The sequence below is a fragment of the Notothenia rossii genome (assembly GCF_949606895.1).
Source record: "Notothenia rossii genome assembly, chromosome: 6".
Lineage (NCBI taxonomy): Eukaryota > Metazoa > Chordata > Actinopteri > Perciformes > Nototheniidae > Notothenia > Notothenia rossii.
In genome coordinates this window covers 23517024-23544583 of record NC_136909.1, presented here as the reverse complement: position 1 = coordinate 23544583, position 27560 = coordinate 23517024, and the positions used below count along the sequence as shown (strand labels likewise).

The 27560-nt window shown below is 38.5% G+C and overlaps 3 protein-coding genes across 4 annotated transcripts; 1 reads left to right on the top strand and 2 right to left on the bottom strand.

Annotated features, from left to right (window-relative positions):
* Positions 1-5053: 5053 nt before the first annotated feature.
* On the bottom strand, positions 5054-12324 carry mrps27 (mitochondrial ribosomal protein S27). Its single transcript, XM_079690185.1, has 11 exons — positions 12172-12324; positions 11825-11902; positions 10796-10866; positions 10603-10661; positions 9980-10094; positions 9424-9502; positions 8089-8204; positions 7768-7870; positions 7526-7668; positions 6476-6637; positions 5054-5513 (listed from the first exon to the last, which is right to left on the bottom strand). The coding sequence occupies exons 1-11, from the start codon at positions 12242-12244 to the stop codon at positions 5247-5249; spliced, it is 1266 nt and encodes a 421-aa protein (XP_079546311.1). The 5' UTR covers positions 12245-12324; the 3' UTR covers positions 5054-5246.
* Positions 12325-15177: 2853 nt separating this feature from the next.
* znf366 (zinc finger protein 366) lies at positions 15178-23794 on the bottom strand. The gene is given in 8 exon segments (XM_079689464.1): positions 15178-16568; positions 16654-16828; positions 18725-18916; positions 19052-19202; positions 20022-20189; positions 20274-21296; positions 23531-23571; positions 23577-23794. Coding segments are annotated over 8 exon segments (2529 nt in total). The 5' UTR covers positions 23679-23794; the 3' UTR covers positions 15178-15891.
* A 1153-nt stretch (positions 23795-24947) lies between these two features.
* oxt (oxytocin) lies at positions 24948-27385 on the top strand. Of its 2 annotated transcripts, none has more exons than XM_079689466.1 (4): positions 24948-25297; positions 25413-25537; positions 25989-26193; positions 27051-27385. In XM_079689466.1, the coding sequence occupies exons 2-4, from the start codon at positions 25418-25420 to the stop codon at positions 27191-27193; spliced, it is 468 nt and encodes a 155-aa protein (XP_079545592.1). In that variant the 5' UTR covers positions 24948-25297; positions 25413-25417; the 3' UTR covers positions 27194-27385. The 2 variants fall into 2 exon arrangements, with proteins under 2 accessions (XP_079545592.1, XP_079545591.1); XM_079689465.1 differs by having other exon boundaries at positions 24952-25297; positions 25416-25537.
* The last annotated feature ends 175 nt before the right edge of the window (positions 27386-27560 follow it).

Genomic DNA, 27560 nt, shown 5'->3' with positions numbered 1-27560 from the left:
TAACATGATTTTAAAGTTATTGAAACAAATCCTAAATGTTTCATTAAAAAACTGCAGATTATTTCATTAAGATTATCAAATAATTTAGAAGAAGCACTAAAATACAACCAAAACAGGTGTTTCTACCCTTCCTGTTTTAATATGCAATTCTTCTTAACAAAGAAAAATGTAAGAAACACTTAAATCTAACAAATATAAATGTTTACTACTCACTCCAGTGTAGCATATTGTATGTATGAATAAAGTGCTTTAATTTGAAGCCATTGATTTACTAGACATGTAATCTGAAAACTGAAATGACCTTCAATCAAAACATTTCGGTAACACTTTATGGTAAGTGGCATGGGGGCTTCGTGTTTTTCATTGTTCTTGGCTTATGATTCATGTGATCATGAGAAAAAAGTGCGCTGAACAGATTAAACAGATTAATCATAAAACCGCAGATTATGCAACTTCCCTTTGATAACATTTTCCTTTCAATTCACATGTAATACATTGTTTTCTTGATGCATATCGCCTTGTCTTAGCTTTTATCTGGTTGCACAGTCTTTTATCAGTAAAATTCCTGCTGGCAGTATTTCATCAGCAATCTCCACATGCTCATATCTTTCAATGTGAGGGAAACTGAGGACTATTTGTTTTAGGTCGGTGTATTTTCTTATAGGTTTGAGTTACATGAAAAAAAGTTTGCATCGTGATACTGTCGGTGTCATGACCGGAGCTACAGCTTCCAGAACAGCTTTGATTCGTCTTGCCTGACCGTTACATCATCCTTCAGACATGTGTGTTTAGCAAAATAACCTCATCAAGGGGTCAATACTTTTGCACAAAGTTTTGTTAATAAAATGAATTGGCAAAGTGTGGTCAGAGGTTGGGAGATACTGGAAATCCGTATCAAAACATAACATATTTGAATGGTGAGGGCCATGTTTGGACAAGAGTCATCTGCCATACAGTACAGCAGGGGAGCCTTTAATTATTTGAGAAAGGTCTTTGGGAATGTGCACATTGTGTAAAAAAATTATCATATAGATTTTTTTTTTAAACAGGTGGCACCAGCACCTTTTATGGAAGTACAGCAGATAATTGATTAAATTTTCAGGAAACATAATATTTCTGTGCTTTATAAGGATCATTTTTTCTATTAGACTTTTCTGTAATTGATTTTGATTTTGTAAGTGTATGCTCATTTTAAGACTTTCAATATTCATATTTTAACACATGTCCTATTAGGACAGTAGGACTTGGATACAGAGCTCTGAGTGAGGAAAAGTCATACATAGATTGTTCTTCCACATGCCTAGTGAGATTTTATTTTATTTATTTTTTATGAGAAACAAATAATTGTGATATGTTCCTAATATCCCCATTATTTAAATTATGTTATAGCAAAAATCCAAAATTAATATAGCCTACATATGCATCAATTTGAAACACTGGGTCTGCATCTGCAGCATTGATGTGGACACTTTAATAGCTTTAAAAGGTTATTATCTCTCAGCTAATGAGGACAAAAAGAGGGAAATGAATCAGACAGCAAATAAATCCAAGTTCTAATTATCGCTGCACATCTGCCTAATTTATTACTGTTTCATACGTGAGCAACACACCGGGAGGACACATGAAAGCCATGCATACCCTCAAAACAAACAGAAGGACAAATGTAATCTGACTTCACTAATCTCTTTAAAATGTTAAATATGATGCAGTTGACCTTAATGAATAATGAAATATTAATAAACATGTGTCTCTGGATCCAGAATCTTATCATGTTATCCGCTTTACAGGCGCTCTCGTCTCAGATATAAAACATACAAATTAACAATAGGAACTCATTATTAACTTTAGTTAAAAGATGAAAAAAAAGAAAAATTGTTTTTGTCTGCATGTTAAGGACAAGTACAGCCATGTTATTTAGTATTGTTCACATTTGATAGTACATTCTTAACCTCAAATATGAAATAAGGATGTGCTGAATTGTCTTTTTTCTACAAATAAGATTTCTCGGTGAGACACATGTTCTTTTTAGAGAAGCAGGTGTTTTGCATTCATGCTCCACCTCAGATGCATCCCCCTTTCCCTTCCAATTTCTGTAATATTTACACATGTCCAATAACCCATGACACAGTTCCTCCTGTCCCTCCACGAAAACACACGCAGCTCTTTTAAAACACTTAAGAGGCTCTCGGCATCGCATAACCGGTGATGTGGATGTCAAGCTTCCTGACTTTTATCCCCTCATCGCGTCTCAACTGATTTGGTTCATCCGTAGTGTTAGCCCACCTTCCTCACACTTGCTCGAACACCCAGGTTCAATTTCAGCAAGAAATGTAAACAATTGAGTTACTTTCAAACCAGTGATTTTAAGTTGAGTTTGAGGACTACAAGCAGACAAATGATTTATGCTCCAGATTAGAGCTAAATCATTCTCTTCAGATTTGACACGGTTACGTTTTATAAGAGATAAGCATTACAGAACAAAGGTTTGCAGAGTCCGGCTGGTACAAGATGCATGGATACACTTTAGATTGCTTCTTTTAAACTTCGTGTAAATAACCTGCTTAAAAAGCTGAGGGTTAGGCTAGGTTTCTTCTACAGGAACAAGTCCTGTTTCTCGCTTGAGAACAGGAAAAGGCTAGTCACTGTGACCTTTTTACCTGTGCTGGACTATGGTGATCTGATGTATATGAATACACCTGTCAATTGCCTGGTCAAGTTAGATGCTGCGTATCACAGTGCTCTAAGATTTGTGACAAATTGTAAAGCATTAACACATCACTGTACCCTGTATGCAAGGGCTGGTTTGCTTTCATTAACTGTACGGAGGCTCAGTCACTGGTACATTTTTATATACAAAGCCATGTTAGGGAAACTTCCATCTTATATCTGCTCCCTGATCTCACGGAAAATTGTAAGTGGCTACTGCCTGAGATCAAATGCTGTGGTTTTATTAAATGTGCCAACTGCTAGGACTGTCTTAGGGAAGACAGCTTTTAGATGCGCAGCTCCACTGTCTTGGAATAGTCTGCAAAAGGAATGGAAGCTGAGCAATCTGGTGCCACTAAATGTTTTTAAAGCTCGGTTGGATGCTACTCAATCGGAAGCTATTGGTAGCCTACCTGTTTCTGTGGATAATTATGTAAATGATGCTATACTGATGTCCTTGATGTTTTGTCTATGTTTCTATGTTTCATGTGGAACTACTTGAGCAGGTCTCCCTTGAAAAAGAGATCAATGATCTCAATGGGATTCATCTGATTAAATAAAGGCTTGAAATGAAATGAAAAACTTTATTGATGACTCAGTTTGTGTGTTAAGCCCTTTTTAAAATCATGCAACTATTAGTTAGTTTCAAACCAGTGACCAGAGGTGGGAAGTAACCAAGTAGATTTACTCAAAGTACAATGTTGAGATACTTGTACTTGACCTGAGGATTTCCATGTTATGCTACTTTGTACTTTTACTCCACTACATTTATTTGGTACCTTTGGTTACTTAACAGATTTGGATGAAGGATGTGAAATATAATCAACTCTTAAATCAGACTTTAGTTCCACCTGGAGTAAATTCACAAGCTACCCTGCAGTATACAAAGTCATTAAACTAGCTGCACCTTTACCAGCTTAGATAACACTTTATTACATCAATAGTTGTAATCAAAACATACCATATATATTATTCTGAAATGTTTGTATAATAGGTACTTTCAATGTTGGTACTTTAAGTATATTTTGAAGCTAATACTTTTGTACTTTTACTTGAGTCACATTTTGAATGCAGGACCTTCACTTGTAACAGAGTATTCCTACACTCTGAGCACTTAAGTACAAGATCTGAGTACTTCTCCAACCTGTGCCAGTGGCATATTTGATTGGGTTGCAGTATAAAAGTGGGGACTTTAGTAATGTGTAAATTCGTTGCTAGGATACGTCTATAGCAGCTTCAATCGACAGCAGTAAACAGTGTAGATAGGAAGTGACTGTAGCATAACAAGCTGTAGCATCACTTCAAAATGTTACAGCATTAGGAGGCTAAATAATATATGTTCAACTTAACTGCTAACCTTTTGTGAGTGTATGGATGACATTACATGCTTTGAGAATTATGAATCAGAGCTGGTAGTAATGCTATTCATACAGCCATGTATTAGTGATTTGTGATTACTGTATGTGTTCTGAAATGCAATTAAAACCATTTTACATTCTTACTAAGCAGCTCAGATGCAACAACGTATTAATATTGTTTCAAAGGTCAATTAAAAACTCAAACCAAATTCTGAATTGTTTCACCAAAGGTATTTTTTAAAGGAAGTACATATAATAGACCAATGATATTTCCTCTACTATGCTGAATAACCCTCCTAATGCTCATATATGATAATTGACCGTGAGGGAAAAGCAGCTCTCAGAGAAGCCACCAGTATGAGCCTTCATTCCAGGATCGGTCCTGAATACTCAATTGCTTCAGCATAATGTGGAATGATTGTGTTATGTGCACAACCTCAACAACATTTTCTTCTCCAAAGATCTATCATGTTATCTTGCTGTGGTGTTTAAACAACTCATGATTATGTTTTCCAGTTCACGTGTCAAAGTATTTACTGATGCTGCACTCTCATGTCGATCTTTTTAATTCTTTAACAAAGATTTGAAATGTATGTCTGACTTAATATATATGTATATATCAGGATTTTTACTGCATTATTTATGTTTTTCTTCATGCACAAAATGCTTCTGGCCTCTAATGCATTTCTTTCCAATCAAAGAATGTGGTTCTTTCGAGATTGGCTATAAGCAAATTATTCTGTGCAATACTCCTTTCAGTCCCCTGTGAGAAAAAACATACATTGTGTGTGCGTGCGAGTCAAAAGCATCTCCTCCTTTTGACTCGCACGCACACACACAGAAAAAGGAGTGGGAGGATGTGGTGGCACAATCTTTCCCTTCTTTTGCTTACATGAGGTCACTCGACCATCGGGCTTGACGGTTATTGATGTGTTATATTTATGTTAAAATAATGATATCATCCGAGAAAAACAACAAATGAGACCCAATTTTTGATACATTATTTTAATATTTGCCCTATTTTGTTTTATAAAAACAGAGCAATACTTACTAAGTTCTCACATAAGCACACAGTAATTGTTATTTACAAAACTGAATAGTGACACAATGGTAATGTTGTGGATGTTGATATTTCACAACTTCCACAATTTCCACGGGTAAACTCAATGAAAATGTCAGGTGTCATTGTTCGGCTCTCATCTCCTGCTGCTCGGCTGCGGCCTGGGCTGCTAACTTCTCCCGTTTCTCCTGCTCAGCCTGCTCCCTCAGATCCTTCTCTCTCTGGATCAGCTGCTTCCTCTCTGCCTCCCAGGCCGGCACGTTGCTCTTGTACAGCTCCAGGTCGGGTTTCTCAGCAGCAGCCATCTTCTGCTGGGCCAGAGCGGTCCCTGCAGCGAGGAACGAGGCAGAGTCCACTTTGCCCTCAGACTCCAGCCGGCTACACAGCTCCTGAAGAGGCAGGGAAACAAAAACTATGTTAAAGATACAACAGTGACCTCAAAACTCAAAACCAGGTTATTTGATACGTACCAAAAAGAGACAGATTAGCTGGAGTCATAGTATGAACAAAACATCAAGGTCTGGATGTTCTGATAAGGAATTTTGAGTCAACATATAATTATTGGCTGGCTCTGTTATGTTAAAGGCCCAATCAAGCCAATGATTAAACGCAGACCTGGAATGCAGTGAACCAAACCACTTAGTTCAGCACATGTTGAAGACCTGGGTTTCTGTAAAGGTTTTTTTTTTGGAGTATGTTTAACACAAGTGTAGTTATGGCGTACCAGTAACGGACCACACTTATTGGCTGGTATCAGATTGGTTTTGTTCAGCAAATGTGTTCACACTGTGCCACTGGACAACAGGTGGTGGTGACAGATCCTTAAACACAGGAAAGGAGACATGTGCAAGCTTCTTAACATTGACAACAACCTTTAGGAGGAGGAAAATGTATTCAACACATTTGGGAAGGACATGCCCAATAAATGCACTGAAGGGCAAATTAGATATATGTTTTGCAGTAAAACTAAATAGTAGTTTAATAATAGAGCTTGTAGTGTGGTAATAACACAAGGGCATCTTCTGAAATAAAAGATTTCAGTCATTGACCAGAAAAAAACCAACAAATCCATCTCAGTCCTCAAATAGACATACAAAGCCGGATTCAGCAAAAATGTTGAGTGAATTTATATTGGGCTCTTTATATTTGTATATCTTATATTTGGCTCTTACATTAAAAAGGTAGGAACAGTAAGAAGTGAATCTGTAATGGGCTGGTGTTCTTGGTGAATTTGATCAAAAAAGCCTCTGTTTTTATGTCTGTGTTTACGGACTCGCCCCAACAACGATAGCTGAGGTTAATTCAGTTGCTCCAAACAAAAGTACACCCGCTGTACACAACTAACACCCACCTTGAATCTGCTGACATATTGAGGGAGCTTAGCCTGCTCCGCCTCATCTTCTTCATCGACGGGGTCTTCTTTCTTTACCTCCTCTCCAGCTGACTCCTCTCCAGAGGACTTGCTGTCTGAGGAAGAAGACAGTTCCTGCAGCAGGTCGTTCATGTAGTCCAGCTGAAAATAAGTTAAACAACTAACATTGAGTATGCAGAACAAATAGTTTTAAATGATTGCGTTTACAAAATCAATAAAGAGTAGAACTGCTGAAAGAGGTGTTACTGCCTGTACGTTATCTTTTAACATTAGCATTTTGAATGAAAGGAACATATTTTCCAAGATTTCATTTCAAGGACAGACACGCTAAGACCTCACCTCTTAATTTTAGGTAGAAGTAAGATTAAGTGTCACCTGAGGCGGCAGTCACCAGCATTTTCATTTGAGATGTAATATTTCCTCTGTCCTGCAGCGTTATCCGCTCTGTCTACATTATTGCTGTGCTGCCGTCTGACACAAGCGGTTTAGTTCCTGTCACAGTGATTCTCACAGACATCCTCTGTGCTGCAGGCCAGCCACAATCTCATTACACATGGACAAAGCTGGAGTATTGAACTGGACAGCACAGGCCGGATTAGAGGTGCTACACCCCAGTGTGTGTTGTTGCAAATATGTAACAATAACAACAACAACATGACTGCATGTGTGTTTTATCTCAGCGGATAGACTGTCTGTGTCACACACCCCACCTGGAGAGTAACAACAGCCTCTACTGAGCACGTTTGTGCTGATGTGTTCTGTGACAACACCGAATCATATTTTAAAAAAACAACTTTTTTCTCCAGAACAGTCTTAAAGTTGAATTTGACGTCAAACCCACAGTCAGTGGAGAAGATGGACACCGCAGACTTGAATAAGGAGCAAACTGTTGGGTTAGAAAAGAGAAAAACCTGCCTCTTCCAAGGCTTTTGTTTCTTGTTTTCATTTGTTATGAGATAGGATATCATTGAGGATGCACCTAACCAACGTATTCTTCTAAAAACATTTACACATTTCCTCGATCCTTACTGAGTCTTTGGACAGCTTGACGTCCCCAGAAGCAGCAGCCACTCCCTCCATGACAGCCAGCGCCCGGCTCAGATACCCTCGCTCCCAGGAGAGAGGCATCCCTTTGAACAAGGCATGAATGCCCTTTGACATCTCCACCTTACCTGGATTGGAAAGAAGGAGAAGAACAAATGAGACAAACTGCATAAAGAAAGAACACTGAGTGAATCACATGAAGTGGGTGAAGAAACCCAAATACACACCCAGCAGAGCGTTGCCCAGCAGCTGAGCGCTGAGGCCAACAGAGTTGTCCTGTTTCATCCCACAGAGGAGCAGCGACGCTCCCAACATCCTCTCCTCTGACACCTGCACACAGCGAGGAGCAAGGGTAAGCGATTGTATTGGGGAGCAGATTTGTGATGCTTTAACATTTATGCTAATAAAATAGCTTTTTTCCATTATAATGCATTGCAATTCAAATCGTTGCCTTTAGTGTGGCGCCAAAATGAATGTAGAGTACTGTATTTACAAACATAACATTATTTTGAGATCATGTTTTTGCATGTTGCCTTTGTTTCACTCACAGCGAGTTGTGGTCTGGTTGCTAGGTAACTGGCCAGGGCATACAGAGACAGGATCTGAGTGGAGGAAAGGTCGAAGGCCTCCTGTAGCATCACCTCTTCAACCACAGAGCACGCACCTGTAATTACCACAAATACATAGTCATTGCTACACCCTCTTATTAAATCTTGTTATGAGCAAAAAATAAAAATAAAAACAATTATCGATATTACAAGGATTTCCTCCTTCTAATGATATAAGTCAGCAGAGCAAAAGATCAAAAGCATGTTTTCTTAACTCTTAGCTATTTCTGTTCACCCTGTTTCTCAAGTTAAAAGGATAAGTTTGGTGGAAACATATTTTCTTATTGTCAAACAATGTTTTGAAAAGACAACATCTAGTTAACATATTCAAAATCTAAAGAATTTTTTTGAATGAATGCACATTTATTTAAATCACAAAAGTGAATATTCATCTAATTGAACTTCTGGTTGGGCAACATTAAGGGAACATGCGATCGTAGCATGGCATTTATGATGGTTTCTAAATGATTCATTTTAAGAACTTTATAGTCTCCTTATGGGTCCACACAGATCTGCCATTAGTATTGAAGTTTCATTTCAGGTTTTTCTAAGCACAGAAATGAAAATGAGGTTCCAAATAGGGGGATGGGAACCAACTCACTATCTCTTAATAGTTTTGGGACAAAAATGAAGTTGAGAGGAATAAGATCTATCAGATTTTAGTTTCTCAGGCAGAATGGGTCAACAGGGTCAATATATTGAAGGTTTTAGTCTATTTATGGGATTTCCTGACAACACAAAATATAATATTGCTAGATTAATAATCTAATGTAAAACAACCTTAGATTTGATTGGCAATACTGAAGTTATACAGTATAAAACTAACATAACATTAACAACTGAATGAGTTCAGAATTGTATCAAATGTAATCCTAAATTGATGCGCTTTCACTTTCAAAAGTTTTTTTTTTATGATATTTTGTATTATATATCATAACTTAGTACTTTTTTTTAACATATGTAACATTAAGCTGTCTGTGGATCTCCCCTCTGTGGGACTGATAAAGGTATTCTCATTCTGATTTGTGCCAAATATGAAGTGTTGTTTATCGTCTACTGTTATTACAGAACAAATAACCAGGCTTCCCCTTCACCTCTGTGTTTTACAAACAAGGAAAGAAATGTTTGAAATCTGATGTTAGTGGTTTCGATAGACAGTCTGTTTCCACTCCTGGAAATATCCAAACACAACAGGAATGTGTCTGCAGAGATTGTATTTTATTATAGTCTGCCTGGCCCGGTTTTTCAGAAACATGTTTTTAAAAAAAGCCTTACTTTTAAAGTCTCCGTCCTTAATGTAAGAATCTATGAGCAGGTTAAACGTGAAGTCATCTGGGAATATTCCATACTGGACCTGCACACACAAGATGTTTTGCATTATTATGAGCATTGACCGTCTACCTCATGAAAAAAAAAGACCGTAATACAACAACAACACAACTGCTGATTCATAATGCATGAAAGTCTCACAGTAACACGACCCCGATCACAACATCAGAGGCTCCACTGTCCGAGCACACTCTGTTCTACCTCGCTCCAAAACACTACTTTGGAAAATTCAGTGATTCCCTGAGTCTACAACTCACTAATGAACAGTACACATGCTGGGCTGAAATGTCAAACGTGAGATGTTATGTTCTGCTCAGATCAGTTTGAAAGTGCATCTGGGTGGTCAAGTTAGGATCTGTGATTGCTCTGACTGTCTGATAACTGCAGCTGTCAGACCCCAGCAGGAGCCTGATCAGATGTCCTTTATTACTAAAAAGATGGATCCCTTTTGCATTGAACAAAGAGAATTGATTTAATTGAGAGATGACAACGTGTTGTTTACCTTGTTTTTAAGTGTGTGCAGGGCCTTCTCTTTGACTCCGTATTTTAGACACTGCCTTATCCAACTGTGAATGGTCCAGTTTCTCAGGTACCAACAGTTTGGACTGTGACGAAACCTGGGGGAAAAATGACAACACATAACGTTTTTATTAAATATATATCCATTAAACTTTGGCTCGAATAACAGTATATGTTTTGTGGGAAGATGTGAAGAAGAGTAGAGATGAAATGTGATCATATTTGAATTTCACAAGACCATATTTTGGTGGCTTGGTTTGCAGAGAGCAAAAAAACAAGAGTCCGAAACACATGTGGGACAGTAGAATCCATTAATAAAATGCAAAGGTGGTTATTTGATTTTTAACTGATTATTAAAATGAATATGCTTTGAAAAAGGGTGTGATTGGGGAATTTACTAAATCCTATTATCACAGGACTGGGTGCAGATTCCAAAGGAAGGAGTTAACAGGAAAAGTCTGGCGTTGCCCCGAACAAAGAAAAGCATGTGACAGAACATAAACTGAAAACAGACAACTCATTCCAAGAAAAACACACAAAACCAACTAAGCAGCAGGAATCTGACACAGAAACTGATTCAGAAAGAGTAAACGTGATCCTTCTTACTTGTAAAGGTAGTACTCTGCTTGGTTCACTTCCTCTTGAGATGAAATAGTGTCAACAAACTGAAACAGAAAATTCAAATGTGTGTTAAAAGATGTTGTACCAACTGTTATCAGATTCACAAATATTTGTTTATTTATACTGATCAGTGGCAGGACAAACGATTAAATAGAGAGGATCTAAATCTAGAGCTTACCCGAGACACAGTCAGAGAGCTAACTGGAAGATTTCTGTCGTATGTCCTGTCCATATTGTTGGCAAGTAGAGCTGTAAGTTATAAAAAACAGAAGTACAGGACTTTAAAACAGTTAATGTACAGTAGCACATTTGAGCCAGTTAATACTACCCATTTAAACAATAAAAAAAACAAAAACATGTATTGATTTTAATTTAATAAAGCCATAGCCGACAATCTAATTTTGTTTTAACTATTGAACAATTACCATGCAAAATGAGGCTGTAGCATTACACTGCCCTCGTGTGGTGACAGTGCACACACAACAAGATGTTGATGTCCTACATGCAGCAATAAAACAATGTCCTCGTTCTTTTGACATGAAATCTATTGATGATGATAGGGCTAGGTGTCAATACAGATGTTATTATAATAGTTAAGTTTCACAAACACCAAAGAAAGAATGAGTTTAGCTGTCTTTCTGCTTGAGGAAAGAAGCTGATTTGTAGCCTGAAGGTACGAAAGCAGATCATTCTGTATCTCCGTCGAGACCATAGCACAGTGGACAGGATGTGGCCTGGGGTGGGTATTGTCCTTTAATGATGATAGTTTTAGAATGTATTTATTTTGGTTGATAACTACTTTTGAAAGGTGCAATAATCAAGGTATTATTATTATTATTATGCTTCACAGAAAAAACTATGATATACAATCAGGGCCCTGATTCCAAAATGTCTGAGAAACAGACTAAAACATGCCATGTGTGATGTGATCCTTTTTCTAATTAAAAGTGGGAACAAAAGTGTTTGCATCTCCAAACGCTACAACAGATGTTATTCCTGCTATATTGTGCTGACTGTTGAGCCACGTTCAGGGTTAAACTGTTGAATATTGATAATCTGCATCTGTATAGATTATATCTGTGTGACAATATGTCTTCCCTACAAAATTCCCACTAATCCTGACCCACGTTAGCAGACTTGAGTTGTTATTGGCTGGACTGTTCATTGAATAGTATGTCAATATATTATTATCAGTTGTATCTCTTACCCAGGTTGAGAGGCTCTTTCTCCCTGGCCTCCCACACTTTGGTGTCTGTGTAAGCTGCTGAGAGCAACCATCTCCTGGCTGCGAAGACACACGGTCAGTCAGGTCATATAGATACAAACACTACACGTTTATATGCTCGTTCACAATTACAAAACATTAACACACGTGTGCTGTTTAGCAGGTTCATGTAACGTTAGCTACAGTTAGCTTTCAACATCAACTGGGGACATTTAGCTCCTAAACATCAAAATAATGAAAAGTAAACAACAAAGGTGTAACATATAAACAAACCAATGCGATAATGTAAACTGTGATATTATACATGGCTTTATATTAGATCAGTTTACCTGAAAAAGACGGGGATAAACATTTAACTTTGACAGCCGCAGTCACACATCGCTTCCACACGGAGGCTGCCATCTTTGGACGAAACCACCACTTAACCCGGGATGGGGGACGACGGGACGACACAAGAGGGTTGTACCAAAAGTGCTAACAAAAGGGTAATAGCCTATTGTTTTTATATCTTTTTCTCGATCAATACATATTGTAATTGTAACAAAGGTATTTAGATAATGGAGTACAATAACAACGTTAATTTGTATTCGTTTTTAGAAAAAAGGTCATCCTCAGTAGATCACCCATAAAGTCGTTGGCTTCGGAGAATAGAGACTCAGTTGCAGGGATGTGCTCTCAAATTAAAATATTAGGGGAATCTCTTGAATTTAAAAATGTATTAATTTGAAAAAAATGCAGAACACTTAAAAAGTACCCATGTTGTGACAAAAGAGGGCGCTGTTTACATAAAGAGGAGAACGAGGAGTTAGATCCACTGAAGTAGAGAGGGAGCAGTTTCACTCTGCCCAGTGGACCTGCAAATAAAGCCATACAAAGTAAAAGTGTTTGTTACTTATACATTTTGGATGCTTCCTTATGTTTGTTAGGACATCAGATTATTTATTTAAAAGGAAAAACAACCATACAATCATACAACCCCTGGAATAGTGACACACTGTCAAAATGATGCAACGGTTTAACTTTTGGATAATTGACTTTAACTGTGTATTTATTAGTATATGTACAGCACAACACATTTGTCCTCTCGCCTCTATTTCACTGTTATTGTTTTGAAGAAGGACAGCCCTCGTCTATTATTACAGTAAGCTTTCTCGGCTGTGGGTCAAAGGAGGTGACAGGTTGATACTGGGGTGGGACAGTTTTGTTAAACAAAAACGTGGAAGAAGTTTAGCACCATCTCGTTCTCTCATTCACCATCAAAACAGGAAGCTCTTCCCTGAGCTGCACTATAGAGAACTCACAGGAAACATTTCCAGACACACAGGTGGGGATACAAATATCTTTTGAGGAATAAACTGACTATTTTTATGAGTGTTTTTTCACTGCTGTGTCCTCGTTGTTTGCAATCGTTTTAGCCGATACAAAGGGTGTAGTCAATTTCCATCAAAAGAGTCATCATAAACCTTATACTATTCACTTCATTTAAAGTGACGTTTGTTTATAGATATGATTCAGGGATATAAATAATTCAGAAGTTTTTGTTTTCAGTATATATCAGTTACAAACATTATCTCCTATCCTTTTAATTTCACAGTCATAGCATCGCAACATTACAAAATAGCACATTTATGTCTAAAATAAGTCGTGCAATAATGTGAAAGATGTTTAGTTTTGCCATACAAACAGTCAACATAAAATAACTCCATACAGTGTATTAATCACGGAAAACAGCAAATACTCTAAATTTTTCGAGCTGGTTACAGCACATATTTGGTCATTTAGTTTGATAAAGGACTGAACAGATCAGTTGAAGAATGTTTTAAAACATACAGAAAACAAGCAAGAATGTTTTTGGAAGCACGGGAAAATAACTTGATACATTTACTTGAGTACATGCTTGTACCCTACTTAAGTATTTCTTGTATTTTTTGCCAGCCCATATTACTTGATACATTTACACATCATTCAATATTCCACCAAAAAGGAAACGGTAAGGGGCCTTTTTTCATTAGTCCTCTCATGACCTCTCAGATTTATCCTGTGTCCCGGCCCCTGGACTGAGTTTCACTGGGGTTAAAATACCAAAGTATTTAAAAAACTTCAAGACTAACTCAACCTCAGCCAACTGCTTAGCAATTGATGCATTTTGAATACCAATGTAATAATCAAATGTATTCATATTTACATTTAATGAATTCATATGTTTACTGATAAGACTTTTATACATAACTTACTTCTACTCAACTAAACTCTGAAATGTGCGGCCTGAACATCCGAGTTATCTGCTGTAGGAAAGTACTAGATAACATTATATTCATATACGTTGAGGGTATTTTACACCTTTTAGTGTGTTTCCAAAGCAGAACAATGAACCGTTTCATACCACACTACTCATTTTCCCATCACATCACTATCGACCTGTTCTGGGTAATCTTTTCATTCTCATGATCGCTCAAGTTTCAGTTCATTAAACTCACATGAAGGATAGAGTTACCATATGAAACATCGTCTTTCATGAAGTCTCTGAAGTGTGGTCAGCCATAAATGTTGTTCCTCAGAGATTACTCAGTATGATGCTGCTGAAAGAAGCTGTATCTAAGAGACAAACAGTAAATCCTCTCTCCGTTGTAGGGATTGAAACGTGTAGGTGAGGAAAGGAAAGGAGAGGAGGATGTGAGAACTTCCTCAAACTGTTTGCAGTTTCACCCTTTTGGACATGGTGGTCGTCACTGGTAGAAATAGAGAAGCTGCTGTTCTGCATTTCATCTGACAAGAAATGACTTGGTGTTTACCTGAACTGGCACCTCAGAGTGAGGTACAATGTGTGACTACATCTAAGTCGGCTTAATGTTACATTGAAACCCAGTAAATTATATTTTAAATAACCCTTTACTAGACAACTTTATAATATATGAGATAAATGTAAGATATCCCACAGAATGCACTGAATGTTAATGTCCTACTAAAACCTTTTTTTTCCAAGAGTATTTCTTATTTTTTGTGAGGCTCCTGCAATGAGTGGAAACAATGCTTTATTCTCAGTCATACAGACATATGAAGCCTTTGTCTGGGACACCCACTGTGTCCGTCTCTGCTGTTTGATCAAAACCTAAAAGAGAGAAGGGGAGAGGTGTTTTCTCTTCCCCTTCCTTTGCTTTGAAAGAGAAGCAGGAGGAGAAAGGCAAGCTTTTTGAAACACACAGCAATCATCTCTGGCTTGCTGAAGTACGTGCCAGTCGGAGAGAATTGGGATTTGGGTGCTTATATTCTTTAAAACACTTATAGAGGTGTTTATAAAGTGTCTGCAAACACAAACATCAGGATAATTTCAAAGGTTTTTGTATTCAAGCTTTTATTTTTGCATTTATTTCAAAGAGTCACATTCAGGTGAACAGAAATACACTGCCATAAAAACAAAGCTACACCCACAAGACAGAACTAAGAGAGACAAACCGATATCAAATCATCTAAACATTAGACATTAAACAGCAAAATAAATCAGTTTATTTCATAAAGATACTCAAATATCCAAGAAACTCAAACTTAGTCGTATCTAAATCCATAAAAACATATATCTTACAAACAAAGAGACAAAAATAATGAAATCATTTCAAAATATGGTTTCAGCAATGACAATTTTTTTTTATTTAAGATCATCGATTGACACACTTAAAAGAGAATCAAAGTTCAAAATGCAAAATGCAAAATGTCATACTTGAGTCAATATCTTAATGATAAAAACAAAAACAAAAAACCGCCATTCCCATAACATAATATTCAATCATAAATGCACATCAACCTTCTGTCTGTCTATGCGGCATGTTCTGTACATGTTATGCTTCACAGCTTTGTATTTCAGTTTCTTCATTGTTATGTTTTGTTCAGTTAATTTACATGATATGTTCTTCTTTCCTTTTTTTGGTGCTAAGCTAGACATCTTTATAATCAATTTCATTCAAAGATTTTCTGTACTCACTTTTCTTCTACCTTCTGATCAAAATAACATCAACCTTCCCTAAAAAGCATCACCATTCTTCAGCTCATATTCCTCATACATTGTTTTCTTCTTCCTCTCGTGGACCCGTAACTTCCATGAACATCCTTTTGCGCAAGCGATGCACTATTTCACCTGCCTGCGACCTGCTCTCTGCTGCTGAGATGGCATTCTGCTGTTTACCTTGCTCTGCCTCATCTAGCTCTGTAGAGCTATCTAGATCGTTCTCTATTTCTGAGTCAGAGTCATAGTCATACAACTGTGTGCAGCCTGTCTCGTTGTGGTACTCCTGGTCACTTACATCAGACTCATAGGCCATCTCAGACGTCTCCTCTGACTGTAAAAGCTGCACCTGCTCCCCTTCTTCTGTTGCTGAATCCTTCTCATATGTCTGTCCATCTGAACTCTGCTGATACGTTTCTTCATGCTTCTCCCCTGGCCTCAGTTCAGCTGGAGATCCCTGCCCTCTCTCCTCCAGCTCAGGGATGTAACGCTCGCTGCCTGCCTGCTCATGTCTGTCCACATCAGGACTGTACTGGCTCCTTCTGTACAAACTCTCCTCATCTTCCTCCTGACACGAGCTCCCAGGCACGCTCTCGCCATCAGATTGGGAGAGGTGGAGGCTGGGGAGGCCTGGGGGTTTCTGGGAAAGATCAAACGGCTCCTCTTGGCTGAAGCGAGTGAGGAGGCCCATGGGAGTGGACACGCAGAATCGCCCTCTTTGCCGAAACACTGAAGTCAGAGAATGTAAGTCATTACATCAAACAACTTTGGCAACAAAACATGTATGTAACATCTACAGTATGTGCATGCTTACATCTTTCGTCTAGCCCTCTGTCCATGACGCCGTGTTTGACCTTCATGTGTCTAGTGAGGTTTCCCTTAAGCGTGAACTTGCTCGGGCAGTAAAGGCATTTGAAGGGTTTGCTGTCTGAGTGGAGATGCATGTGGCCCATTAGGTTGTGCATCCTGTTGAACTCCTTTCCACAAAGCTGAAAGACAAAGAGAGAGAGAAGCACAGAGCCAGGTAAGTTGCCACGAGTAAGAAATCTATACATTTCACACGGCTGACTCACTCACAGTTCTACAAAAAAGAAGCTTCACCTAATCCATATGTATGAGTAGAGTCTTTTCATCTAAACCCCGTCCAGAAACATAATTAACACAATTTCTAGAATGTCAAACTTTTCCTTCCTTTCAACTACTTTAAATAATGTTAGCAGTTTAGTCAAGAAGAAATCATCAAACTGTATTGAGGTTGATTATATGTTTTTATTTCTCTACCAGTAACTATTTAACTCTGGCTGGCAGATAAATGAAGTTGAGTGGGTAAACACTACAATTTTCCCTCGTAAATATTGTAGAACTAAAGATGAGGTTACAAACAAGTGAAAAACATGCAGCTTAAAATAGCATGCATGCAAATAACTTGATTACTTTCCCCGATTGGCTGTTGTAAACAGTATTCAAGGATGCAAAAACAATAGGCAAACCAACTATTATTTTTCTTTCTGCCAAATCTCCTTTGTTAGATGACTAATTATCGCAGACGGCGGAGTTGTAGAGCAACACGTAATCATGAATGAATGTGTATGCATTCAGATATACATAGACACACACCCTTTCACCTTCCTCCTATCCTTGTTTTCCTCCTTCTCTCTTTGTCTACCCCCCCTCTCTCTCACTCCCTGACACATACACACTCACACAAGAAAAAACAGAAAGAGAGAGGAAGCAACATCGAGACAGGGCCAGGAGGAGAACAGGGAAGGGCAACTCCTGTGCTGTCCTTCCTCTGCATTCTTTTTTATTAGGGTGGTCCTTTCCTTCAGGAGGAGAGAGGGACTGTAAACTGTCCAAGAGGACCGTGAGAAAACAGGAAGCTCCCTCCAGCAGCAGAGAAAGCGAGATGAAATCTATTTGAGGGCCTTGTTCTCCGGGGAGGCTGGGGGACCATTGTTAGAGAGGCAGTTTGTGCGGCGATATCCTTCCTATGGACGAAGAGGCTCCTACTGCCAAAAGCCTCTCAGCTATCTGGTCATCGTCTCAGTCCTCGCACCAAACACCAAGGTCAAAACTGCCTCTCCACAGTAAAAAAAAACTTTAATAGCAGCTACCACTAAATATAAAAGGGCAAGGATTATTGGTTAATTTAGTTAACAAAAAGTGATTAATGTCTTTAACCAAAAAGGAGTAAATACTGAAGGAATAGTTTAACAATAACCCTTTAAAATATTATTTTCAATTAGGAAAAGTCGAACGTAACCTTTTTGGTTCCCTAAACATTTCTCATTCAGCGGTTGTATTTAGCTCCACACTCTTGGGTCTTTCTGGTCGTAAAAACCAAAGATGGCGACGACCAGTACGCCAAACTCCAAGAACTTAAAAAAGGCAGTCCACAAAACAAATTGTTGACATCAGGAAGACTACGTCTACTTGTTTTACACAGTCTGTGTGTCCTATTAAATATGATGCTAAAGTCAACAGCTGCTTGTAGCTTAGTTTAGCACAAAGACTGGAAACAGGAGGAAACAGCTAGCCTGGCTGTGTCTTAAAGGTACCAGAGTCTGCCGGATGTAAAACCACAATGTATGATTTTTACTGATATTTTTTTTTAAAGAATCAATACATGTAAGAAAATCTTATTTAGTGATCTTAAAAAGGGCTGGTAAGATTATTTTGTTACCTTTGGACAAGTCTAAGCTAGCTGTTATACCTCCTGTTTCCAGTCTCAATGCTAAGCTAAGCCAAGCTAAGCTAACTGTTTGTGATCCAAGTAACTATTCCTTTCCTGATTGAGCGAAAGCAGAATTGGCTGTAAAAAAAGAGGAAGTGAAAGGCCAAAACACAACGCAAAGATCTCATCTGATGAGTTAGTTACGACCAACCTTGCATTTATAGGGCTTGATGTCCGAGTGGACGATCATGTGAGCCTTGAGGGTCTGTTTTTGGACAAAACTTTTGAAGCACATTTGGCACTGGTATGCCCGAATGTTGGTGTGGATGAGGACGTGGCGCTTCATGTTTGCCAACAGGGTGAACTCCCGACCACAGATGCGGCACTTGTGCTCCTTCACCCCCTATAGAACAAGAACATGTGAAATATGTGGTTTGAAAAATTTCTCCTTCAAAACGATGATGCCCAAAATATATCCAACCTGTCAAAAAATGTAAAATCCTTTGTCTTTTCTTTTGTTCTTCCTAATTAAACCTACTTTGTGGGTGAGAGTGTGCTGTTTCAGATGGTGTGACTGGATGAACTCCATCCCACACTCGCTGCAGATATACGGTCGGATGTCTTTGTGTTTCATCATGTGGTTCTGAAGTTGGCTGGGGTACTGGAAAGTCTTTTGGCACTCAGCACACCTGCAGGAACAACAAGCATGTACTTCTTTATTGACCCAAATAGAGAACTATGATGGTAAAGCAGTAGTTCAATATTTAGAGAAATGTATTTGCTGCTTTCTTACCGAGAATTCAACAAGAAGATTGATATGAAGCTACATTTAGCAACCTGTTAGCTTATCTTTGCCCAAAGACTGAAAACAAGGGGAAACTGTAAGCCAAATGTAACCAAATCTTAAACTTAGCAGCAACTCTTTATTTCACCAATAACATATGTTTGAAGTGTCTTAGTGTCCAAAAAATGGATGTTGCTTACAAAGCGCTAAATTAGACTACAGAGATTGTTGAGGGAAAAAAAACGCTGAGAAACCAATTATCTTTTTAGTAGTACTGACTTTGAACCTCATGTGACCCTGTTGTAGTTTATCCATAGCATAATGTTTTTTTCTAATTCTAGCAAAGCATTCACACTTAAAAAAATAATGTTTTTCCTTTTTTGGAAATTAACAAAAGGTGTCGGTGTCCAATTTTTTGCAATTATCCAAATTCCAATGGAAGAAGTTTTGTCAATCTAACCAGTGCAATAATAACTTCCAGTTTAGCCTACACAAATACATCAACACTGCCACACGGGGTTTCATGGCAGATTTAGTTAGCTTTGGAGACAGCTAGACTACTTGTCGCCCTGTTTTTATATCTATATACTAAGCTGAGCTAACTTCAAATTCAGACACCATCTGACTCTCAGCAATAACATTAGAGTAGGTATTTCCAACTATTGCTTTAGCAATTCAGTCATTGACATATTAAGGCAATGCGAATAACAGGTTTTGTTCTCACCTGTACAGGGTGGGACCGCGATGAACGGTCAGGTGCCTCTTCAGCTGGGCCAGTGTGGGGAAATCCAGACCACACTCCACACAAACGTTCTCCTGTCCTTTCTCATGTTTCAGCTCATGGGCGCGAAGCTCACTAGGGTACGCAAAACCTCTGCCGCACACATTGCAGCTAGAGGTAAGGATAAAATGTATGAAGGATGCCAATAAAAAAGACAATAGTTAAAAATAAAAGCACAAGCAACTGAACAACTACCTGTATGGCTTGACGTCACTGTGTTGCATCATGTGTCTCTTCAGGTGGCTGGTCTGAGTGAAGGCCTTGTGGCACACCTGGCACTTGTGGGGCCTCATGCCCTGGTGGGTAAGCAGGTGAGTGTGTAGGTGACTCAGCTGCTTAAAAAGTTTCCCACACAGGTGACATCCATGCGGCTTGATGCCGTTGTGCCCCAGGATATGTGTAACCAGGTTGTACTTGGAGGTGTAGGACTTTTCACACATACGACACTTCCATCTCTTCTGGTCTCCACCCACATCTACATAATAACTGTCGTCCACATGGACGTTGAAACCGAGCTTTTCAGCACTGGTCGTCCCACTGCGAGGAGGTCCGTCACGGCCGCGATGACCAGGGTGGGGGTTCTCTCTTGGATAGAAAGAACCAGCGGGGAAGTGCATGACTGGGCTGGGCATGAAGAAGGGGTATGGGAGGAGGCTGTGGTGGAGAGGTGGGAAGTAGGGAGGGTGGAGGAGGAGAGGAGAGGAAGGCCACACAGGGGAAGGGCTGAGAGGCTCCTGCTTCACCTGCACAGGTAGACTCATACCTGGTGACCTGTGATGAAGCTGCAGTTTGTTTAGCTCGATCATTCCAGGGATGGGCGATGGGGAAGGAATGGGGCGAGGTGGGAAGGAGAAGGGGACGTGGGTCAAGTGCACCGCCTTCTTACTGCTCCTTTCGTCTGCCTCCTCTGCTCCTCTGTCAGGAGATTCAGCTCCACGGGCGTCCATTTTGAAAGGAGTTCTTTTGCGTTTTTGGGATCCTTCCTTTTGGGCAAAACTTGGGCCAAGCATGGGAAAGAAAGCAGGGGGGCTGAACAGACTGTAGGTGTCTCTGCTGGGTGATATGCTGGGGTATCTTGGAGGGGAGAGTTTTGGGGGCTTCATGTAGAGCCGAGGTGGGCTTAGATAGAAACTGTGCTGAGACCTTTCTCTTTGCTCATCTCTGAGAAAAGGACTTCTTGCAGGTGAGAAAATCCCCTGGTCTGTTTCCATCTTTTCCCTGAAGAAAAAGGTGTAAAAGAAGTGGTTATAATGGTGAGGACAAAGCCTTCAGATTAATGATCAAGTAGAAAAATATGGCAATATCATGTTCAGTATTCAAAGGATGCTTTAGTAAAAGTACAGAAGTATTCTGCAGTGAAATAGCCCCATGTATCCTTTAATATAATATACATTATATTTTATATTATATATATTACAGTTTTAGATTGTTTATTAATAGGCAAGCAGAATTGTACTGTGGAAAATTAGAAGATATAACTAGTTTTATATTTGTTTCATATCTATATTCCTGTTGTTCCAAATCTAGATAAGTGTAGTTGGTTTAATTTTGATTTATGTACACACACAATTGTATTTTTCAATGTTTGGACTGCATCTTTGCTTTCTTGTGAAATATAAGATTTGACCTCTTTGGATGTCAAAAAGTAATTTTATCAGATATTTTGTATTTATATATGTCATATTTCATATCATAATATGTCTTTTTACATAAAATCTTGCTTTAGCCTTAAAAAAGAATTGTCGTTTAAAAAAAAGAATTGACACAGGTATGACTTCTTTGTGTCTGGTTGCTATTCAGGATATGAAACTGTTTCTCTGAAGGTATCTGTTTAAGAAATGTTAACGGGCACACAAACAGTTTTGTGTGTTGACACCCACGCCTTTCAGTGTTCGACCTGAAACCTTTCACTTCTTTCTTTCTCACAGATCTCCTCCTCTCCTGAAAGTAGGAAGTTATGTGTGATATGCTCACCTTTACCTCCCATACAATTTTCGCTTCTCCTTATCTTTTCTCTCTGCTCTGTTCATCTTTTTTAAACTGATGACCCCGAAGAACTTCCTCTTTTCTCCTCCACTGATAACGCTACATGGTGATTTTACCGGTATCACTGTGAGCTGCCTAAAGTCTAAAGTTGATTAAATAACTGAAAACTGTTTAGATGTCATATAGCTATACAAAACATCTCGACTGCAGTTTTGTTGTGCATACTGTAGTGTAGATAACTGTTATGGGTAAAAAGGAGATGATACTCAGAGGGGAACTGCCTTACTTCTGCATGACATATCAAGTGTGTTCAATGTTGTACGTATCTATTCTATTACTGTAATAGCTTAGAGCTTATCAATGAGAAACTGCTGAGATCAATACACTGTAGCATGACCGCTAGTTCTACTTTATTGTCTGCTACATGTTGTATTTTTTTATTTATGTTGGTTGTTGCAAGTATTCTTTATATAATCATAGGCATTGTATGTAAAGCTGCAAGTAAAGATTCTTTCGTCGATGAGTTTGGCCAGAATAAATCCAAATGATGCTCATACTGTACAGTTTTCAAAAATACAGTTCAAGAAATAGGTATTTTTGAAATAATAATTCAATGATTTGTTTGTAACTTTAGATGTATTATATGTCTATTATTTATATATTGGTCTGTCTATGGTTTAACTGCATATGTTTGTTTTTTCTAGAAAGGTCTCTTTTAAAAAAAGAGATCCCAATCTTAATGAGGCTACCTGTTTATAAAAAAGGTTTAAAATAAAATGACTAAAAGAGTACGTTTATTGTCAATTGGCTGATCAATTAATCCACTATTTCAACTCTTGTAATGTTCAGTATGCATCCAGTTTCAAATACTAACTCAAAGTATATTATGATTAAATCATCTTTATGTCATGTCAAAAAAAATGATGATAACAAGTTAAGAGGATAAAGTTCTGGAAGATGTTTAGATGAAAATAGATGCAGAGATTACAAACAAATTCACATTCTGTTAGTCATTTCATTTCAGCATAAACCTACTTAAAAGGCTTCAATGCAATCAGTGCACACACACTCTAAAAAAAATCCACTCTTTATCAATAAACTATGAAAATACAGAGACACAATATAAATTCATAATCAGTATTATAATAATAATATATAATAAAATAATATAATTGTGCCTCTTACAAAGATGTTTCAACCATTCCAGATGTATGCTGAAATGTTCAGTGATCCCTTTCAGTCAGTTTCTAACACTCTCCTGGATTTGATTTGATCTTTAATAATTTATCCTCTTCACCTCTACCACTGAAGGTGCACTGTGTAAAGACCCCGTGTGATACTTTGCCACACCATGCATTCCAAACAATCCATTAAAACCCGAAGCCCCTCCTCATATGCCAGCCAGTGTAAGTAAGTGTGTGTTTTTGTGAGGCTGCAGCAAAAGTCTGTGTGTGTGTGTAACTTACCAGCTGAGTGTAGCAGAGTGTGTTTTCTGTGATGCTGTCTGCTGAACGACTGCTGAAGCTGCTGCTGTTGTACCTTTACCTGCTTTTCTCTGCCTCCTGCTCGCACTGCAACTCTCCTGACAATGAGCCGCGCGTCCACGGATAGCATTTGAAGTGACTTAAGAAAGAGAACAGGAACAATCACTTTGTTCTCATTTTTCAGATGAGTACCTTCGGAGAGAAGGAAGGAAGGGAGGGGAGAGGAAGTCAACAAGCCTAGTGCCTTCCTGCAGAAAAATAAGGAAACACTAGATAGACATCTCCATTTCTATATGAAACAGGGATTTGCTCAGCTTTTGGAGAAATTGTGAGATTTGATGTTGCACAAAAAAACCAATGCAGTTTGAATGTTCAACTGCTTTGAAGTGACATGCAGGAGGATCTCAGCCGGGTAAACCAGCTCTTTCTCTCCAAGGATTCAATCTTAAAATATAAGCACTTAAAGTGTTTCAGTTAAATATGTTTTAAATCTTTTATATTCCAACTCATACAGTTTATAGTTAGTTAGGTGCATATCATACAGGGCCTTGCTATAAAGTGAAAACACTTGTACAATAACGCCACCCAGTAAACAACACTATCTCCGTGAAACATTGGATGTTCAATGTTTCTGTCTTTCTTCTTTTTATATTTATTATTTTATGTTTCTTTTGTCTGATATTTTGTCTACCCCCTGCGATGAAAGACAATGAAGCATGAAAGCATTGGTTAAATGTGATCACACAACCACTAGGAGGCAAGAGTGTGCCATTGTCAAACTTGTCAACAAATTGTCTTCACATGGTGACTAGTTAAGTTTTGCCATCTATCAGTTTGGGTGGAATCTAAATAACGACTCAAAGTCCCAATCCCCATTTTAGCAAAGAAGTTGGAGAACAAGGACAAGTTTTTCAATTTATTTTTTAATTGAGATGAGGTGGCAGTTAGCAGATAAGGAGGGAGCAGCAGTAATTGAGCTCATATCATTGAAACGGTGAAACTGTCTTTTATGGGTTGTGTCCGATCATTAGCCGTCTTAATTAGCTCATGAGACCAATTAACCTCAGACCTGGACAATGTGTGCGTCAATTCCCGTGAAAAATTAAGATTCTTTTAATAAAAAAGAATATTTGTACAGTATGTCTTTTATTTAATCATTGTGTCTGTTAACAAACAAACCAAAATGTCAGCCTTTAGCAAACATGGCCGCTCTCAGAAGGCCGAAGTCCAAGGATCAAAGAAAAACTTCTTCTGACATTTGAAAACCAGCTTTTTTCACTTTACCCCATATGCCCTGTAAAATACACACATTACAATAGAATCCTTCATATAAATCCTTTTTTTAAAACAAGCAGATCAGAAGTTGGACTATACTCTCTTGTCCATTAATGCTTTTAATAATTCCATCTCCCTACTCATTTCCTGACCTCTCTGACTCTCCTGTCATCTCTAACATGCACGGTCACGTACCACGAGCCCCTCTCAACAGCAAGAAGCAAACGTGGTCACAGAACTGCGTGGCCCTTTTGACCCGGACTGCACAGTGGTCAGCTTTATTTCCGGAGGTGATAGTAACTAAAATGGGCTCATTAAGAATCTCTAAGTGGCTGTAAGGTCTCTGTGTCACTCTCAGAAAAAGCTCTGAAAGTATATAAGACATGTCCGAGGGCACCGAGAACAGAAGAAGCATCCAGAAGCATCTGAAACCAACTCTTCAAATCTTCTCCTCCTCAAGAAACTGAGAAATAAGTATGCTTTTATTTATTCAGATTAGTAGATTTCTAACTTATATTTGTGGTCAGTGGACTTTTTGTTTGGTTTATTTCCGTATAAACCTGTTTTTCCTAATGTTTGTCTCTCTCAGCAGAAATGACTGGAGCCGCAGTGTCGATGTGCCTACTCTTCCTCCTGTCTGTATGTTCGGCGTGTTACATCTCCAACTGTCCTATCGGTGGGAAGAGGTCCATCATGGACGCACCGCAGCGAAAGGTGAGCTGTTTTTACCGATTTAATAACATTAGATTATAAGATGCAGTTTTTCTTTTTAAGTCAAGTACATTTTATTCACACAGCCGAAAGTCACACTTAAAATGGTGTTATCTGTACAATAAAACCCCTTCTCCCCTCACAATTAGTTTCAACCTTTAACCGTGAGATCCAATTTCCCATTTCCAGGACAGACAGTAATGCAATGATTTTGAAAAAAATTACTTCAGGAAAATTACACTTAATGAATCCTACTTGGCTACTTGTCAACATATCTCAAATACAATTTTTTATTTTAATCTTACATAAAAGAGCTGAGCTTCTCAAACACATTGAATTTCTCTTTAGAGATTCTTTGACACATAATCCCATGATAAATATGCTCTGCACAGTAATACGTTTATTTGACATACATGATAAATAAGGGCAATAATAATAGTGTTTCCTTCCCCAGTGCATGTCTTGTGGCCCTGGAGACAGGGGCCGCTGCTTCGGCCCCAGCATCTGCTGCGGGGAGGGCCTGGGCTGCCTGCTGGGGTCCCCGGAGACAGCTCACTGTGTGGAGGAGAACTACCTGCTGACCCCCTGCCAGGCGGGAGGTAGACCCTGTGGATCTGAGGGGGGCCGCTGCGCTGCTTCAGGACTCTGCTGTGATGCAGGTCAGGATGTCCTGTAGAGTGTGTTCAGACAGAAACTATCAGATGCTTGACTTGAGTAAAAGTAGCATAGTCCTGCTTTCAAAATGTAAGCTAAACTGCAAAAAATATTTTCAGCAATATTTATTAAAAACATTTAATCAAAAGTAACAGTATGCAAAGTGGGTCCGAGAATCTCTTATATTGTATTAATACAGTATGTTACAGCATTTAAATGGTTACTAAAAAAGACGTTGACTTTAATTAAATGTATTGTGTCAGCAGATTTCACATAACTCTATTACGTTAGTTGAAATTAATAATGTTAGGTATAAAAAATATATATGGTTCAACTTAATATAACTTAATACAGTTATGTGACATTTGTTGACATCATACATTTAACTAAAGTCAACATTTCAGTTTTCTTAGTGTAGTTGACCAAACGGAGCTGATTCTAGTTGTTTCATATGGTTTTAGGTGGGGATTTATTGCGTAACAATGTATTTAAAGCCCTGTTCATATTTAAAAAATTGAATAAGTAAGGTGTACAAAGTAGCATTACATTGAAATACCTGAATATTGTCCATTGATTTTCTAGTATTTTTCTATTGTGTTACATACTTGAGCTATTAAGGTACATTGTAACACATCTGCAAATGTGTTTAAATTGGCAGCATAGTGTAGTTGCATTTGAGGTCGGCTAACTTAATCATTGTGACTTTTTTACAATCATCTGCCCTTTTGTTCTGAAAAAGGTTATGGTCCCGGGTCATAAAACCTGATAACAGCATATTATAAGTGTATATTTGCAACAACAGAACACCATGTTCTCAGTGATAACTCCTTCTTTATTTCGTTATTTCCAAACCCTGCCACAGAGAGCTGCACCACAGACCAATCGTGCCTCATGGAGGAGGAAGGAGACGACCAAAGCAGCCAGTTCGAAGGCAGCGACCCCACTGACCTCTTCCTCAGGCTGCTGCATCTGGCCGGTCACACTTCTCATCGAGTTCACCAATGAGCTGCTCCTGACACCCAAGCCTCACAGGAAATGGGACTTGTTGTTGTAGTTCAACGTTGTAGTTCTGTTTGTCATTTTGCTCTTTCCCCTGGAGCATATCTGTAGAGTGCCTTTGTCACTATATTTGTATGTATGAAAATAGGGATGAAGACTGACAGTGGTCATCCAGATACTTGCATGTTGAAATAAAGTTTGGAGAAAGTATAAAACGTTGTTTCTCTTTATTTTAGAGGCACCTGAATGTGGAAAACTTAGCTGCAGATAAGGATAGTATGAAATACTCAACATCATTTTTTCCATTCAGTAAAGAACAAGTCAGCAGAAAGCTTATCAGGCTGCAATGCAACACCACTATCACCAAACGCTC